A 17,183-nucleotide genomic window follows, 5' to 3' on the forward strand; every position below is an offset into this window, starting at 1 on the left:
TGGTGCGCTGAAGTACCTACGTCAGGCATCGCGAGATTTACCACTTCTTCTTCTTCTTGGTTTTTAACGGCGGCTGGCATCCAACGTAATAGGTGCATTACCGCTACGCGAGATTTACCAGTGACGAGATTCGAGGCTTTGTCCAAAATACTGTATCACAAGTATTATTTCATTAAAAGTTGCAGCATGTGTGCAGTACATGTCTGGTAAGTAAAAAATAACGCTTACTTCATGATAATTAATACATTAATACACATACCTACAATAAAAATAACTTGTATACAAGTGTACATTAGCAGACGCTTTTATCCCAAAACGATTTACAAACGAGGGAGTATTCACAATATGCTAAAATACATGTATGTACTCTAAGCTATGACGAAGGGGCCAAGGGCATCCAAGCATCATATAACTGGTTTTCCGAAAACAACAAAATTTTCATATATTTTTTAAATGTGTTAACATTTGACAATCCTATCAAATATACACGATTATGTGTGTATATATATATATATACGCCTGCGCCATTTGATACGTCACCAATGTGTGACGCAGATTTGCGCTAGGACAATCGCTGATTTCCAAACAATCGTACAGCACGTTTTCCCACACACTTGATATACTGTATATGTCTTAAAGTCTGTCTTGACTTTCGCTGCTCTGGTTAAAGCGCACTGTAAAGATGGCAGCGTTAGCGGTGGTTGAGACTCCATCAGGAAAAGATGCTCTTGCTGGAGGCTTGCTGGATCTCTTGGAACCAGCAGTGCAGCAGCTTGACTTACACGTGCATTCAGTCAGGTATTGTTTTATAGGATTCGTATTTTATGCTTTTTATAGTTTTAAAATAAGAGAATGTGTTTGCTAACTGGCTAATGATTGTCAACAGGACAGGTCTCGTGACTCATGTTGTGACTTGTGACATGCTTTTAACATGTTATTTAACGTTATTTGCAAGTTTATTAAAATGATTTTTATGCTTAATTTATTATCATCCCCACAGGGAAAGTCAAGTAGAACTTCGAGAACATATTGACAATTTGGCAACCGGTAAGTAAGTTTGACAAAATAATGTAGCAATATAACTAATCATATATTCAAGTGACTCTGTATAAGCTGTTTAGTATATTCGTTTTATTAGAAAAGGATTTACACGGCTACTGTGTCATTTCTTTTACTTCTGCACGCTTCTTTTCAGAGTTGTGTAGGATCAACGAACACCAGAAGGTGGCACTTGATTTAGACCCGTATGTTAAAAAACTTCTTAATGCAAGGCGAAGAGTGGTGCTTGTCAACAATATACTTCAAAATGCACAGGTAATGTATCCACTGCTGGAACTAATGCATTGTATGTAAAGCATTTACAAGGCATAGAATGTACGTAGACATGTGGCTCACTGTCTTTTTTTCTATTTTATCCTCTTGATGCACATTGAAAGGAACGTTTGCGAAGGTTGAACCATAATGTTGCTAAGGAGACGGCACGTAGGAAGACCATGCTTGAGGCATCTGGAGCATTTTCCCCACGTTCTCCCAGCAAACCGTGATGTCCGAAATCTCAGAAACTAGGAATGCAGCATTCCTCATTGCCATGGACATTGCTGTAAAATTGCAGAATCTTTCCTTCATTGTTGAAAGGCACTAGGCTATGGCTGCAACACCACCCTACTATATTGATGCTGTATGAGTTTAAGTTTTAGGAAGTCAGTGACAGCATTTTATATAATATATGGATTCTTTTCCTAGCGGAAATGTGATGTTTATCAAATTATTGATTTAGAGTTTAAATATTTATGGTAATTTATCAGTACTGAATGGATCTGCTGTCTCTGTCTGCACCTTTATGCAGTTATTTTCTGCCACTAATATATTGGATATTTCAACAGTACATTTGTAGAAATATTGAGCAATCCTTCAAAACATTACTAATCAAACTTTGTTTTCAAAAACTTTGTTTGATTAGTGGTCTTAGATGTTTAAAAGACTGTACAGTATACCTCCAACTGATTTTTTTTTGCTTCTTTAGTTTATAATCATAACCTTAATCATTATGTAGGTTGATGTTGCAAGTCACTAGTCATATTAATTAAAATGAGATCTGTTAATATGCCATTTTAAGGGAAAAATGATCTCCTCCAGGCATCCATGGCATTCCATTGCATTATAATTAAATCAGTAGTAAAATCTTAGGTGTATACATTTCTTATGTAAGTAAGGAATGCTTTGTAATAGGAGAGGAGAAAGGGCAGTTGAAGGTGACCTCTTGTTTTATCTGAAAGAGAGAGTTAGGAAAAGATTTCAGGACAGGTGAAAGGTCAAGGGGGAATATGTTTAAGAGGAAGTTGGAATCATATGAGGGGCCTCCTAAAAAGTCACTGTTGATGAGAGATTAAAGACAGATTTTGGAATTCACTTCACTACAACAACGCTAGTAAATGAGTTATTTGAAGGCCTTTATCTTATGTAGTGAAATGTTACAATTGTGACTTTGGTAATATCCCATTATTTGAAATATGGATATTATTGTGAGCCTCTGTTGCTAATAAGTATGCATTGTCATGTTATGTGTAAGTCATTATGTAATTTGGGGGTAATTGTTATATTTTAAATTCAAATTGTATTGTAATAATTTTATTTGAAAGTATTAAAGGCAACTTTACAGAAAATGCATTTTAGAACAAACAGCAGAGGCAAGACAAAAACTATTGGAATAGAAAAAATGGTAGAGAACTGAAACATTTGCACTGCATGGTGGTCTATGCGTTGAATGTGTTTGAATGGACGTAATGAACATAATTAACATGGTCAGTATTCAAATCTGCTTACGTTTGATACGTTACCTAAAAAAACGGGACTTTTTTCAACATTTGTTTAAATCCTGAAAATTTTCAATATCTTTCAGACCTCAGTGCTGCCCTCATTTTTCGTGCCTTTACTTACTCGAGTAGAGTAGGACAATCAGGCCCGGTTTCACAGACAAGGCTTAAGGCTAGAAATATCTTTAAAAATACCAGTGCCATTGTTTTGTCTCGAGATGCACACCAGTAATGCAAGTTATTCTTCTAAGGCATTTTCATAAAAGCTACATACATATCTTAATTAAACTAAGGCATAGTCCTGGTTTAGGCTAAGCTGTCTCTGTGAAACCGGGCCTCAAATTTTTAAGAGACCGAAGCATTACACGCGGCACTGTAAAGCCAGTTTAAACGTAGCCGTCACTGGCTGTTGTAAATTTCAATCATCGATGGGAATGAGCGGTCATAAAGGGGGCGGTGCTGGAGAGTCGGGTAGGTTGATATGGGGCGGAGTAATCAAGGCGGCGCCACCTTAAAAAAACAGTCGCGCCGATATGTCAATCCAGACGCGACCCAGACAGACCTCGGCCTGGGGGCCCAGCCGTGAGAGCTGCACCCTGATTGGCTGAGTTTCGCAGTTCTTCTGAGACTCGAGTCCCTATTGGTTGGAACCTGGCGAGACGCTCACGCGCACAATGTCTACCTGCTTTTGTTATTATACCGAGATCGAGGAGTGAGGCTTCGGGTGAGCGGGCAGGATGCGCGGACGGAGACAGCGAGCCTGATAGTCCCGTATCGACTCCGATAGTCTCACATTAGAGGTTGGAGGGGGAAGGGGACACACATTTCAACCTTTTCGTCCTTGTCCAAAAAACAGACGTCTGAATTCTCTTAACAATCCGACTGATGTGTGAGTATTATACATTTGCATTAATTTATTTCATCAATTTTTAAATGCACGTTGCACCAGTGGTAATGAGTGGGACCGGAGGTTCGGCTTTAGGTCTGGTGGATATATTATGATTTCTGAAAACATAAAAATTACGTCAAAGGTGTGTCTGTCTGTGTCGTAATAACTCTCACGCTGCCCTTGTTCTAAGCTTTGAAATATTTCATAACTGTCTACCGTTTCAATACTGTTTTGAGCCCCCCACTCCCCATCCACAAACATCAAGTTGACGATCAAAAGGCTATTAACTGCACCTTGGTTTTGTTGATTAGACTAGCGAATTGCACCCCATGAACATGTTGCACGTCATTTCAGCTAAGCATATATTCAGCACGAGCTCGTGAAATGTTTAGACGGCGGACCTGGTGACGTCACGCGACCATATTGGGCTCACCGCGTTTGTTCGCTCGTAGAGACATCAACAGTTTGAATTGGCTTTAACTTTGTGTGACATTATGTCATTTCATTTACGTTAACAGCATTAATGTTAATAAACGGTATGCGGGGAATGACTTGGATGGGTTTCTGTACTGTTTAACCTTTGTTTTTTCCTTGCTTAGTCTTGTTAAATTGGGCCTGTTGTTATTTCTTGCATTTTAGACATTCTGGTGTTAAATATTAAGATCTATGTTTAAGACCATAAAATGTTGAGTTTGAGTTTCATCATAGTGGGATGCTAATGTTTTGGGTTTGTATGTCTTATTAAACCAGGCTATGCTTTACTCTAGTACATGATGTAATAACAGAGTAATACACAGTCTACCTTTTTATCTTAAGAGGTGAAAATTTGATGTATTTCGGCTAGACCTTTATTTATACTACAAGATAAAGCCATTGCTTTTTAAAATATATTGCAGTATATAAAATCAGCCCTGGCTCTCTGTTTTATCCAATATCATTGTATTTTTTCTGTCTTTCCAATTTTCCTCTGATGCTCTGCGTTTTGCTGCATTTTGAAACTGGATGCACATCAGGCACCTGCACAGACATGGAGAGCGGAGTCTGATAAAAAGGGTCTCAGAGAGGTTTCCCCAGATTAGTGTGGATGATGCTCAGGGATCTTAAGTGTCAGAATCTGTCACTTCTCAATTACAACTGCACTGTAGAAAAACTTCCAAGTGTGCGCTAGCAATATGTCATGCTGGGCTCCTTCATGACCAATGCCATGAAGTTCTACTCACCTTATGGTTAAATTGGCAGCCAAATTAATGTTTAGAGCTTCTATGGAAGCCATTCATAGGGGAATATACAAACTGGGTGTAATCTAACATGGTGTGGGCTGGGACAACCTGTTTTGTATGCAATGATAGACCAGAAACAGACACTAGATTAATGGATATAGCAAATTTAGATGTGTCCACTGTGATTTGTCAAAAATAAAAAAGATAATTCTGTAAATTTACTCACTCTAATCATTTTTATACTAATATTTTTTACACGGAACACACAAAAAGCTTTGGTCTGTAAGGAATCTTCACATTTTCTTTCAATAAAACATTTATAATGACCAAGGCCTGTCAATTTCTATAAAAACCTCCAAAAATGTACGTAGACTTGTGCTCTATTTTCCAAGTCTTCTGAAGCAATTTTTTCATTGATAATCTTTATTATTACTGTAGCTTTCCGTTCACAATTTAAACAATTTCTGAACAAGTTCTGAAATTGTAACGAATTGTAATGGGGTTGTGGTGGTTTTGGTTGGCTAGGGGGCATTGCCCCTCCAGATTTTTCTTGGGTCCCTCCAAACAAATCCAGCTGACAATTAAAATAATAAAACATCAAATCCTTATTATTAAATACTTATTTGTATGATCTATGGAATCTGTCAATTAATAATAATAAGAATGTAAAGATTATGCAAGCAATGAACTATGCCCAACCAACCAGAATATATGATTGCCCCCCGGTCGAGCCAGCCTAGTACCGAGTCTGGTCACAGGATTTTAATTTGAATGACTATTTTCCACAAAGAGATTCTACTTTAAATTTCCATGAAGCATGAATACAGTACCATATTGTCTGTTAGCATACTGTGTATGAAGCATGACTAAGATATGTGTTGATGCTGCTGTTCTGTTTCCCCATCTGTCAGAGCATCAGGATGTCGGTGAACCCTCCCAACAGTAATGATGCTTGCCTCAGCATCGTACACAGCCTCATGTGCCACAGACAAGGTGGCGAAAATGAGGGCTTTGCCAAACGCGCTATAGAGAGCCTTGTGAAGAAACTGAAGGAGAAGAAGGATGAGCTGGACTCCCTCATCACTGCAATCACCACCAATGGAGTCCATCCCAGCAAATGTGTGACCATCCAGAGGACGCTGGATGGACGCCTACAGGTGAATTAAAGTTATAGTGATTGACACTAAACTTTTGTTTTTATATTCTAAGTAGTGACTTGCAAAAATATTTCTAGATATGGAATTTACTTATTCCTCTGAATGTTAGTGCTGAGTATATGATTTATGTCATTTACATTTAGTCATTTAGCAGACGCTTTTATCCAAAGCGACTTACAAATGAGGTAAACAACAGACGCAATTAGAACAACACAAAGACAACAATGCATAAGTCCAATAAAACTGGTATCAGTAAGCCTATCACAGTGTACGAAGCTAAGTACCAATTTTTTTTTTAGGAAAGAAAAAGAAGTAGACAAGAAATAGAAGACTGTATTAATGGGTCAGGTATTGGCGGAAGAGATGTGTTTTTAGCCGATTCTTAAAGATGGCTACAGAATCTGCTGATCTTGTAGCAACAGGCAGTTATGGATGGGTAAAGAGTCTCTGTGTTGTTGTGCTTATACAGACTTAGGATGTTACAGCTTGGGGGTTGAAGTTTGTATTCTGACAATTTGATGATTCATGAGCAGGGTTTTTCCTGGCTCAAAATGAGGCGGAGGTGGTGCCATCCTGATCGTGTACACACGCGTAGGCCTACCGTACCTTTTAGTGGCTTAACCAAAGTGACTTCGAGTTTGACATATTAAAAGTTCTAATAAAATTGGATAAAAATGACAATTATTAAGTTATATAAAACATTACTTTTATTCAACCAAACAGAAATGTTTTTTTTTATCAAATAAAGCTTTTTTTATCATTTTCAACTAACTTTTCAGCCCACAATAGCCAACTGAATTAACCAGTCTTTCTAAATGAGCAAAGCTCATTCACATCTTGCATTCTCTGTGGTTCATTTTAAATGATTCAAGGATCTCTTAAATTCGCTAGTAACTGAAAAGTTCAATAGTTTAAATGAATCGGTTCAAATGAGTCATTCGTGTGCGAATCGTTCTGAACGCAATGTGCGTTCATACTGGCGAACTTGCTGTGTACAGTATACGCTGATTCAACGATCCAACTGCACAGCTAAAGACATTACAATGATGTGCGTCATGTTAATTTAATAAATTTCAAGATGTACTTGGATGCAAAACAAACAGCTGTGAAACACAGGCTGGCTCTTGTTCTGGAACTCTTTTTAGCGCCTCAGTGTGCTGATAACGAAACAGCGCCTCCACTGTGGCGTAATGTCGCAACTGCAGTTACAAATGACAGTCTGATAAATGCAAGCAGCATTTCTTGTGAAGACTCGCAACATAATTTTGGCGAGAGCCTGAGGCGGCACGACATTTGACGGAAGCGGCCACCTCCAATTTCTCTATGCAGGAAAAACCCTTATGAGGTTTGATAGAAATGAAACACTGGCAAAGGCATTTCATGGGTTTCATAGTTCTGGTGTGCGAGCATGCATCTTTGCGAGTTTCACAGTGTGATATAAAACTATCGATACAGTAGACCGTTTGATTAATCGTTTGATATTGAGCCAGTTTATAGGATTGCCACTGTCTGATAGCCATCATCGCTTGGCCAGAAAGCAGAAGTGATTCCCCTTCAGTTGGTTTCTTTCAAGGTTTACTGACAGTCTTCTCAGTGAATAATACACACTATTTTTGTTTTCTGAAATAATGTGAAAACAAGTATTCCTTTGATTTTCACTATTTATTTGTTGTAGTTTTTTTTTTAGCTTTTATTAAATTAAATTGTATTGCATTGGTGCTGTAATAAGTCATATGTTGGAATTCACGTAATCAGTCTCTGCAACTTTGTTCTATTAGACCTAATGAAATACTTTGGCTAAGCTTTGAGCTGCCAGTGTCAAGTGTAGTTCCTAAACTTAGTGTTCCATGATTTTGTTGATGTTTGAATCCATTCTGCAGAAAATCAGATTTTGACCATCCTGCAGACTTTGTGTCTGACTTGATTGTGTGCAATACGGGATCTCCGCAGGATACGGTCTTGTCTCCGTTCTTTTTTACCATCTATACAGCAGACTTTATGTCCAGCTCAGCAACTTGTTACCAACAGAAGTTCTCTGATGATTCTGCCATCGTCGGCTTGATCACGGATGATGATGACAGGGAGTACAGCAAAATGGTCCAGGATTTTGTGGACTGGTGCTACAAGAACTGCCTCCGGATAAATGCGGAGAAAACCAAAGAGATGGTGGTAGATTCCCGTAGGAAAAAATATCTTTCACTACCTTTAGTGAATATCTAGGGAAAGGACATTGAGAGAGTGCAGTCTTATAAATATCCGGGTGTTCGTCTGAATAGTAAACTTGTTTGGACAGATAATGCGGATGCAATTTATAAGAAGGGGCAGAGCAGACTCTTCCTGTTGAGGAGATTGAGGTCTTTTGGAGTACAGGGAGTGCTATTGAAGACCTGTTTTGACTCTGTGGTGGCCTCAGTTATATTTTATGGAGTGGTTTGCTGGTGTGGCAGCATTTCTACTGCAGATAGGAAGAGATTGGACAAATTGATCAGAAAGGCCAGCTCAGTCATTGGGACGTCTCTGGACACAGTACAGGAGGTGGGAGGAAGGAGAATGGTTGTCAAGCTATCATCCTTGATGAAAATCGACTCCCATCCACTCTATGAAACAGTCTTATCCCTGAGAAGCTCCTTCAGTAACAGATTGTTACATCCCAAATGTCTGAGGGAGCGTTACCGAAGGTCTTTTCTCCCAACTGCAGTTAGACTTTACAATCAGAGCTGCCCTCAGTAAATCCTAGCTCGAGTGTGTTATTTGTTTGATAGAGTTATTACTATTATCATTATTGTTTCTATATTTGCACTTTTTCATGTTGTTGCTGCTGTAGCACTGAAATTTCCCCACTATGGGACAAATAAAGGTTTATCTTATCTTTATAACAATATCAGCTGTACGACCGTGTGTTTTCCTAAACGGTTGACACAAATCACAAACCCCAGATCTTTTTTTGTGAATCCTGTGATAATTCAAGTTTGAGTAAATAACTTAATGCTAATCACATTCACATTGTACATATTTAAACACACTGCTTTTATGTGGAAAAATAAGATGCAGTTGAAGCTTTATGCAATGCTAATAACTTCATTCCCTTAGCATCGCTATCCATGGATACATAGATGATTGACAGCATCTACAAATAGAGACATTCATCACAATGCTTTTGACTGTAAACCTCAACAGCCTCAAAGTAAAACGTGATGGTTTTTACAGAGTAGGAGGGTGCGTGTGCAGTTTCCCCACTCTTTGTATGAGCAGATTTGGAGGGAGGGGTAAAGGGGTGGCTGTGAAGGTTGTTTTGTCTAAAACACAGGAAAGGGGCCGGGTTAACTTAAGGGCGTCTATTTTTTCCTCTCTGTGTGTAGAAGGACTGGTTGTAGATAGTACATTCAATTTTTTTATGCACAAGATGTAATGATATTCAGGCCATGGAAATAAAAGCAACACTGTATGTTTGTAAGGGGGGCATCTTAAGGTATAGAACTGAACTACTGGTGAACTACTGGCCGCCTGCTGTCTTTATAGGTGGCATCTATGGCAGCATCCTACTAAAATGCAAACTCATAATGACTACTTGAACACTCTACATAGCAACTCAAAGTGAGCATAAGCAAGAGCTTGTTGGATTAGGATCGCCTTCTCTGCAAAGGATACATGCCATGCTACAGTCTAATTTGGCTGTAATGAGCTATTTTAGGAGGCTTCATTACTGTGTTAGGATAACTTTAACCCCAAGTGTCAGGAAAAGTCTGCAAGAGGAATGCCTTAAAGTCTTTCTGACCACTGTGCAGGTCTTGTATCTGTCATTCCCAAAACAAACTGATGCTGTATTGCCTGGAAAAGAAGCCCCCTACAACATACAAATACATTTTTAATCTGAAACCAGTTGTTACGTGTCAAGATTCAAACCCTGGCCTGTACATAGATTGTTTTGATTTCCTTTCAACTAAAAGCCCCTTTTAATGTCCAGTAAATACATTTTTGAATAGCTGTTGTCTGAACAAGGACTGAAACATGTCTACTGTATAACATTTTTATCATATCTTACAGTATGCTATAGTAGCAACTTAAGTCACCAGATATTTACCCCCCCCATCTTCCACAACATTTCTGTCTTCTGTCAGTCTGGACGCTTATGGCAAAGACAGCTGGATTCATCCCTTCACTGAACTGTAGTGTTACGCCTCTTGTGTTAATCTACAAAGGATTATCAAATCACAGGCACGTCCTCCCTGCTGCACTACACAAGCAGCTGGACTCAAAAGTCAACACATGACCTTATGTGGCCTAATGGTTAGAGAGTCTGACTCGTGACCAGAAGGTTGCCGGTTTGATTCCCAGGGCCGGCGGGTAACGACTGAGGTGCCCTTGAGCAAGGCACCAACCCCTACTTGCTCCCTGGGCACTGCTCCAGGTGTACGTGTGTTCACCACTTGCTGTGTGTGTGTGTTCACTACTCTCTGGATGGGTTAAATGCAGAGGTCACATTTTGGGTATGGGTCACCATATCTGACTAATAGGTCACTTTCACTTATGTTTACTTGGATTACTAAATTCCTGACAGGTATCTGCTCATGTTCAACCCTTCTTGTGTGACGTATTCTAAGCAGAAGTTTGACTGAATGCATTGAGTGCTCAGGAGTGAGTTATACCTTGGCTTGTGTCAGTTTTGGACCCCTTCTCCTCTTTTATATTGTCCTATGTTTCTGTTCAAAGCCCGAAAACACAGAGTTTGCTCAAACTAAATGCAAATTTACCTGGGTTAAAAACTAAACGGGCAACAGGCCACAGATCAAGTGATAGGTTATCTATCTCTTGTTGTCACAGGATAATTGTGTGAAAAAATACAAACTTTCAATACAGTCTTATACTTTTATAAGTTGTAAAAACCCTGAATCCACTTTGCTTTCTAATACCTTTGTATAACTCTTTCCCTTCCCTTTCTCATCTCTGTTTTTCTGTAGGTTGCAGGCCGTAAGGGTTTTCCTCACGTAATCTATGCACGGTTGTGGCGCTGGCCAGACCTGCACAAGAATGAGCTGAAACATGTGAAATTCTGCCAGTACGCATTTGACCTCAAATATGATAATGTCTGTGTCAACCCTTACCATTATGAACGAGTAGTGTCCCCCGGTATTGGTAAGCCTGCTGTCCTTTCTGCAAGTATTTTTGAACTCACTGTTTTTTACCGTCTAATGCCCTTATAAACTAATTTGTAACATAGTTTTCTCTCCGGTCTTTTTGCATTGTTCAAACACCTCAAGTTGGTCTTAGTCTTCAAAACACAGGTGAGTTCTGCATTACACTGTGATCAAAGTTTACACTTTAACGTACTTGTAATTAATCTGTATTTCAGTGCTACTACATTTTCTGAAAATCATCCCACATTATGTGAAAATATAACCTTGATATATTTATTATTGACTGGCACAGTCTTTAATGTCAACGATTAAAGTCATAGTGAAATCAATGGTTGAAATCAAATTTGATGCTTGTTATCTCAAAGTTAGATTATAATAATCACATTTATGTATTTATGCAAAAATCACAGTGGTCCAAAAGTAAACTTGATGTTGTCAATTTCAAATGTCATTTCAAAATTTTCATTTCTCTGACTGCTGTCTAGGTCCTTCTGGCAGACTGATAAAAGAAGAGTACAACCATGACTGCATTCAGATGGATGTTCTCCCAGGTCTTCCTCCCCAGCAGGACCACCAGGGGGCGATGAAGATCCCTCCTCCAGATCACTACGGCCAGCCACTTCCTCCTCTCCAACTGCCCCCAGAACCCACACGTGCCCCCCCACCAGTTACTCTTTACTCCAATATTCCCCTCTCCCCTACTGGTAAGTACAAACATAGTACTGTGGGGTGTTGAATTGTTCAGCTTTAAGCATCCCAACTGTTTACACAGTTTAAAAGATTTTGGTACACTCTTCTTCCTATTTAGCTTCAAGCTCTATGATGGCAATGCAGGGAGGTCATGGTGAAGGCCTGTTACAGATTGCATCTCCTCAGGGTCAGGTCATGACCCCCACACCTCCACCCTCCACCCCCACACACGGACCCCCACAGACCCCGGTCTCACCTCAGCCTCCACCCAACCAGAATGGCTATAATAGCTCCAAACACTCTCAAACACAGGGTTCCTTTCACAGTGAGTGTTTTGCTGTTATGTGACAAAACCCAACAAGTCGCTAATCTGAGTTTCTGTTCAAACAAGCTGCAACACATTTTGTTTTATTCCTGTTTCTGTCGCATTGCACTGGGTAGCCCCACTCACACAGAATCTCAGTGGCTCATCTATTCTTTAAATTGTTGCAGCAACCTGGACAGGCAGCAGCACAGCCTCCTACACTCCTGTTGGACCCCAGCAAAATGGGCGTGGTCATCAGCCGCCTCTACATCACCCCCATTTCTGTACGTTTGCAAAAAACAATAACATTATTCTCAAATTCTCACACATGCATCCAAATATATCATTGTTTTATTAAGAACCCATTTGATTTGGAACTTTACTTTTACTCTATCAGGGTCTCAGCATCACAGCTCAGCATCTTTCCCCCCTCCAGTGTCCAACCATCCAGGTTTCTGCTTTGAAAAAACATAACTTTACATAGATATACACCTTATATAAACTTTTATTAATATGAGTCGCTGTTACATATTCCTGTGATGCATCCATAGGTCCTGAATTTTGGTGTTCCATATCATACTTTGAGATGGATGTCCAGGTGGGGGAGATGTTTAAAGTCCTTTCCAGCTGTCCAGTGGTGACGATTGATGGGTATGTGGACCCATCAGGAGGAGACCGCTTCTGCCTGGGTCAGCTTAGTAATGTACACCGCACAGACGCCAGTGAACGAGCCAGGTATATGTGCCACATTCTGATAACTGTTTTAGCCAGCAATTTACAGTAGTATAATGTATATGTATCAATTTGGGGTTGTTAGGGTTATGCAATGTATTAAATATTTACAATATATTCAATATTCATTTGTTGACAATATAAGATTCAGTCATGACACATTTTAATATGTTAATGGTCATGACATTTGGTGGGACAAGATCTGCTTACACAGCTGCCTGCTGTATGAGCAGAGCAAGTATGAATACACACATGCTACAGTGATCATGCACTGTCAGTATGTTAGTCCCGTAAACACATATAGACGATAGTTGGCGTTGTGAGTTGGAAGTGGGTGATTGTTAGAGCTCTGATAGTGTGAGAAGAGCATGCAGTATCATTGGCTGCAAGTTACCTAAAAAGCCAATCACTCTCTGAGTCACACTGATGTGCAAGGTGATTAGATGGTGGATAGAAAGACTATGAATATTCTTGAGTTTGTTGATTGAACTAGGTCAACTGTGAGCATAACTGATGATTGGAATGTGCTTTTATATCTATTTTTATTCATTTCTGAGGACCATGGCAGTAGATTATTTGTGCTTGTTAATTATTTGCAAGGAGCAACAACAGAGCCAAGAAAGAAACTTAATGAATTGGTTCAAAACTGACAGAAGTCAATATGTCTCATTTTATTAGCTTAAAAAACTCTACAGTAAATAGCTTAAATCGTGCTGCTAAATTGTGTTTTTAATATGAGTTCATATAAATGATTAAATATAGTTCTGTTTTCTTTTCTTTTAATTTATTAAACAACAGTGTGGAAAACAGGGGCCAGCTGCATAAACGTCTTAAGAACTAGTCTTACTGACTAGCATTTTTTTAGATATCAATCAGACCACTACCTTTTTGTGTAACTGATTAAAGAAGTTATGACCAGTCTTTAGGGAAAAAATTTGATGACTAACTTATAAGACCCTTTTCCCTTTTTTGTAAAGTACAGGAAAAATGTATATTTTAATATTTATATTTAAATTATTTTTTCAGACATATTGCCAAATCCTAGTGGTTGTGTGTGTTTGGTCAAGGGAAGCCCTATGTGCTACCAACAAAGATAGTAATATCATATTTTTTTTACAGGGTGGGGACATTTTTATTGGTCCCCATGATCAGCTTATATTTCATACATTTTGTGTTTTTTATATAGAAAGTTTTTTTAGTGTTAGGTTTAGGGGAAGATTTAAGCAAAGAATATTTGCACAGTACAAACGTCATTCTGTCTATGGAAAGCCCCCATAAAGCATGAAAACCTGTTTGTGTGTGTGTTCACGTGTGCGTGTGTATGAGTCCTTTTTTAGATTTAAATGATTTTCACAGGTTTCATGTTTGCATATAAACACACCACTAAAAAGACATACTGTGCCAGAATTTTTCTCGACACCATGGTAAACAATAATTAAACAAATAGATAAAATGTTATGCACAAGATTATGCTTCTGATATTATAACTGGTTAATACAACTGATTTCAATTTGTTGTCTCCAGACTGCATATAGGTAAAGGTGTGCAGCTGGAGTGTCGTGGAGAGGGTGACGTGTGGATGCGCTGCATGAGTGATCACGCCGTCTTCGTGCAGAGCTACTATCTGGACAGAGAGGCGGGTAGAGCACCTGGAGACGCCGTGCACAAAATCTACCCAGGGGCCTACATTAAGGTCAGTGACAGTCTCCTCGCCCAACCTGCAGAGTGTAATGGTTAATGGTAGACTTGACAGACAATAAATAGCATTTTATACTGTAGATGTGTGTGTATTTTTGTTTCCTGTCAGTTTAGATTTTTAGTTTAGAATGTGAGAAACTTCTCATCCGCTGATGATTTAAAGTCCCACTGCATTCAGTAATTTTTTCACTTCAAACTCATCTTTAAGCATTAGAATAGCATATGTAAAAGTTTTTTCTGTGATAATAATTTCTTCATGCCTTAAAATTACTTGAATGTAACTCTACACCCTTGCTATATTTAGTATATGTGGATTCATGAATTTGCAAATTTGTCCCCACCTACATTCCCTCCATTGTAAGCTCTGACCATTGAGGTACATAGATGCCTCATTCAACGTGTAAGCAGCGAGTGCTCATTTTGCAAAATCAGAGCTGAACCAGCAGCAGTGATCGTTTCACTGCCGAGTATTTGCGCCATCCTTACATACTGTATCTATGGCTCAAATCTGTTTACGTGATTGGTTACTAGGGATGTAATGAGTCACCATGAGCCAGTTGAAAGTCGATTATAATATGTGACGATTCAAGTCGGTTGAGACGTTAAATGAATTGCAATACATGTTTTGAACAGCAGCGGCCGCTGTGTTTACTGCAAACTTGGTAAACGTGGAAATGCTGATCTTTCTTTAATGTAAAGAAAATCCAAGAAAAGCACAGAAAAAGTCTTAGTTTGTTTATATTGAAGAGACTTTTGTATTATACATTTTTATATGATTTGGAATTTGTTTTAAAATTGCAGTTTTGTTATTTGACATAAAATATATTTTACAAAAGTCGTGAAAAAATCGCATTGTGAGATCATTTTGTTAATCGCATCGCATCATGAACTGAGTGAATCATTACATCCCTACATGTTACAGGGTTATGAATTCATAAACAAAGGCAGTTGAAAACTGCATTCTTTAAACTGTCTGTGGTAAACTGCAGTTTTATTGGAGAAAATACTCTGCAAGGGTTTAAAGGAACAATACGGCGTTTTTACGAGGATCTATTGACGGAAATGCAATATAATATACAAAACTATTTATTCAGAGGTGTATAAATACCTTACGTAATGAACCATTATGTTTGTAATACCTTAGAATAAGCTATTTATATCTACATACAGAGCGGCCCTACATACATTGATTTCGCCGGCATGTTTTGTACAGCAGCCCTAAACAAATCTGTAGACAAACAAATCTGTAGAAGAGGAAACACGCGTTTCCTCTTCCTCTCCGCTGCGGTATCGTGGTGAAACAGATCGCGGGATGAGCCGTGATCCGTACGGATTGTGCTCTCTGGTGCGGAACGCACGTGACCCGCGGATTAACTGAAAGTTTATTCATCATCGAGTAAGAGAGTAAAAAAAAATGTAAATGTAAAACTCGCTCTCGCTCGCTCTCCAGTTTCAGCTCTAACTCGCTCTCGCTCTCTCTCTCAAGTATCTGGACGAGTACAATATTAAACCGGTTCCAGATAAACAGTAGCCGGGTTTCCATCCAAAGTTGCGAATTTAGCTTATGCGCAAAATTGGAATATTGCATAAAACATTTTCGAATAAGTACCGTTTCCATCCAACTAGTCAACCTTCACTTCCTAATAAACTGCTACTAAATATCAGTAAGAAAAGTAAGAGAAGCCACTGAATATAATAATTTTCATATATAATAAAACTTGCGCAAGCCGACGATTACGAAACACAATAAATGCGGTGCTTTTGTGGATGCCTGCTGTTTGGGAAAAACAGTCGTGACAGTTCTAAGAGGCAATTACAGAATACTTTGACGACTTTGCTCAGGCATTTAAGAATGACCATCACAACATTTCTGATGCTGTGTCACAAGATCAGTAGTCTGGTTAGTCAGGTTACGCAGTCTCATAGTGCAGTTACGCTACTTTTTGGAGGAATTTATTCGACAAATGCGTTTCCATCTCCCATTATTCGCATTAACCTTTTCGCAAAAAAGTTTTTACGCTCGCTTGAGGTGGTTTTTCTTTTTTGTGAATTAAGGGTTTTTAATTCGAAATTTGCCGTTTCCATCACTCATTTCTGATGCGAAACTTCAAAATGTGAATAAAACCAGAGTGATGGAAACCCGCTTAATGACGCTCAAAACTTCTCCGTCACACAGCTAACATTACACAACAACATATCTTGGTATGTTAGTATGTTACTCGCATACTGATCTGAATCAAAGCAACCTCCTCGGGGGTGATTTTTAGACGATCTTTCTCTCCAACGTCTCTCTCTGCTGGAAAATGTCATGAGGCTCCTCCCCGGATGTCCGGGTATAAGAGGGAAGCCGGCGTGCTCATTCATTCACCTTTGGTCTGAGGAGCCTAAGCATCCTCCCCCGACCGCTGGGGTGGGCGGCCAGTGTTGTGGCATGAGGGACACAACGTCTCGTTCCCTCCATCAGGGAACCGAGGTTACATCCGTAACCAAGACGTTCCCTTTCTGTCGGTCTCTCGACGTTGTGTCGAACCGACAGAATGGGGTT

At 39.2% G+C, this 17,183-nt stretch overlaps 2 protein-coding genes across 2 annotated transcripts in view; both read left to right on the forward strand.

The window, feature by feature from the left end:
- Nucleotides 1-78: 78 nt before the first annotated feature.
- snapin (SNAP associated protein) lies at nucleotides 79-2,653 on the forward strand. The gene is made up of 5 exons (XM_057355724.1): nucleotides 79-206; nucleotides 671-798; nucleotides 1,001-1,047; nucleotides 1,196-1,314; nucleotides 1,437-2,653. The coding sequence occupies exons 2-5, from the start codon at nucleotides 683-685 to the stop codon at nucleotides 1,542-1,544; spliced, it is 390 nt and encodes a 129-aa protein (XP_057211707.1). The 5' UTR covers nucleotides 79-206; nucleotides 671-682; the 3' UTR covers nucleotides 1,545-2,653.
- Nucleotides 2,654-2,921: 268 nt separating this feature from the next.
- smad10a (SMAD family member 10a) overlaps nucleotides 2,922-17,183 on the forward strand; it is a 37,019-nt gene continuing 22,757 nt past the window's right edge. The window contains exons 1-10 of the mRNA XM_057355708.1: nucleotides 2,922-3,702; nucleotides 5,834-6,079; nucleotides 11,038-11,212; nucleotides 11,338-11,361; nucleotides 11,700-11,918; nucleotides 12,023-12,229; nucleotides 12,397-12,492; nucleotides 12,606-12,659; nucleotides 12,760-12,943; nucleotides 14,465-14,633. Coding sequence (XP_057211691.1) covers nucleotides 5,843-6,079; nucleotides 11,038-11,212; nucleotides 11,338-11,361; nucleotides 11,700-11,918; nucleotides 12,023-12,229; nucleotides 12,397-12,492; nucleotides 12,606-12,659; nucleotides 12,760-12,943; nucleotides 14,465-14,633 — 1,365 coding nt within the window. The 5' untranslated portion in view covers nucleotides 2,922-3,702; nucleotides 5,834-5,842. The remainder of the gene's footprint in view (nucleotides 3,703-5,833; nucleotides 6,080-11,037; nucleotides 11,213-11,337; nucleotides 11,362-11,699; nucleotides 11,919-12,022; nucleotides 12,230-12,396; nucleotides 12,493-12,605; nucleotides 12,660-12,759; nucleotides 12,944-14,464; nucleotides 14,634-17,183) is intronic.

The sequence above is a fragment of the Triplophysa rosa genome, linkage group LG16 (genome assembly GCF_024868665.1).
Source record: "Triplophysa rosa linkage group LG16, Trosa_1v2, whole genome shotgun sequence".
Taxonomy (NCBI): domain Eukaryota; kingdom Metazoa; phylum Chordata; class Actinopteri; order Cypriniformes; family Nemacheilidae; genus Triplophysa; species Triplophysa rosa.

Coding starts and splice junctions, on each gene's coding strand:
- snapin (XM_057355724.1), top strand. CDS start 683: ATGGCAGCGTTAGCGGTGGTTGAGACTCCATCAGGAAAAGATGCTCTT. Junction 799..1,000: donor TTACACGTGCATTCAGTCAG/GTATTGTTTTAT, acceptor TCATCCCCACAG/GGAAAGTCAAGTAGAACTTC. Junction 1,315..1,436: donor ATATACTTCAAAATGCACAG/GTAATGTATCCA, acceptor GCACATTGAAAG/GAACGTTTGCGAAGGTTGAA.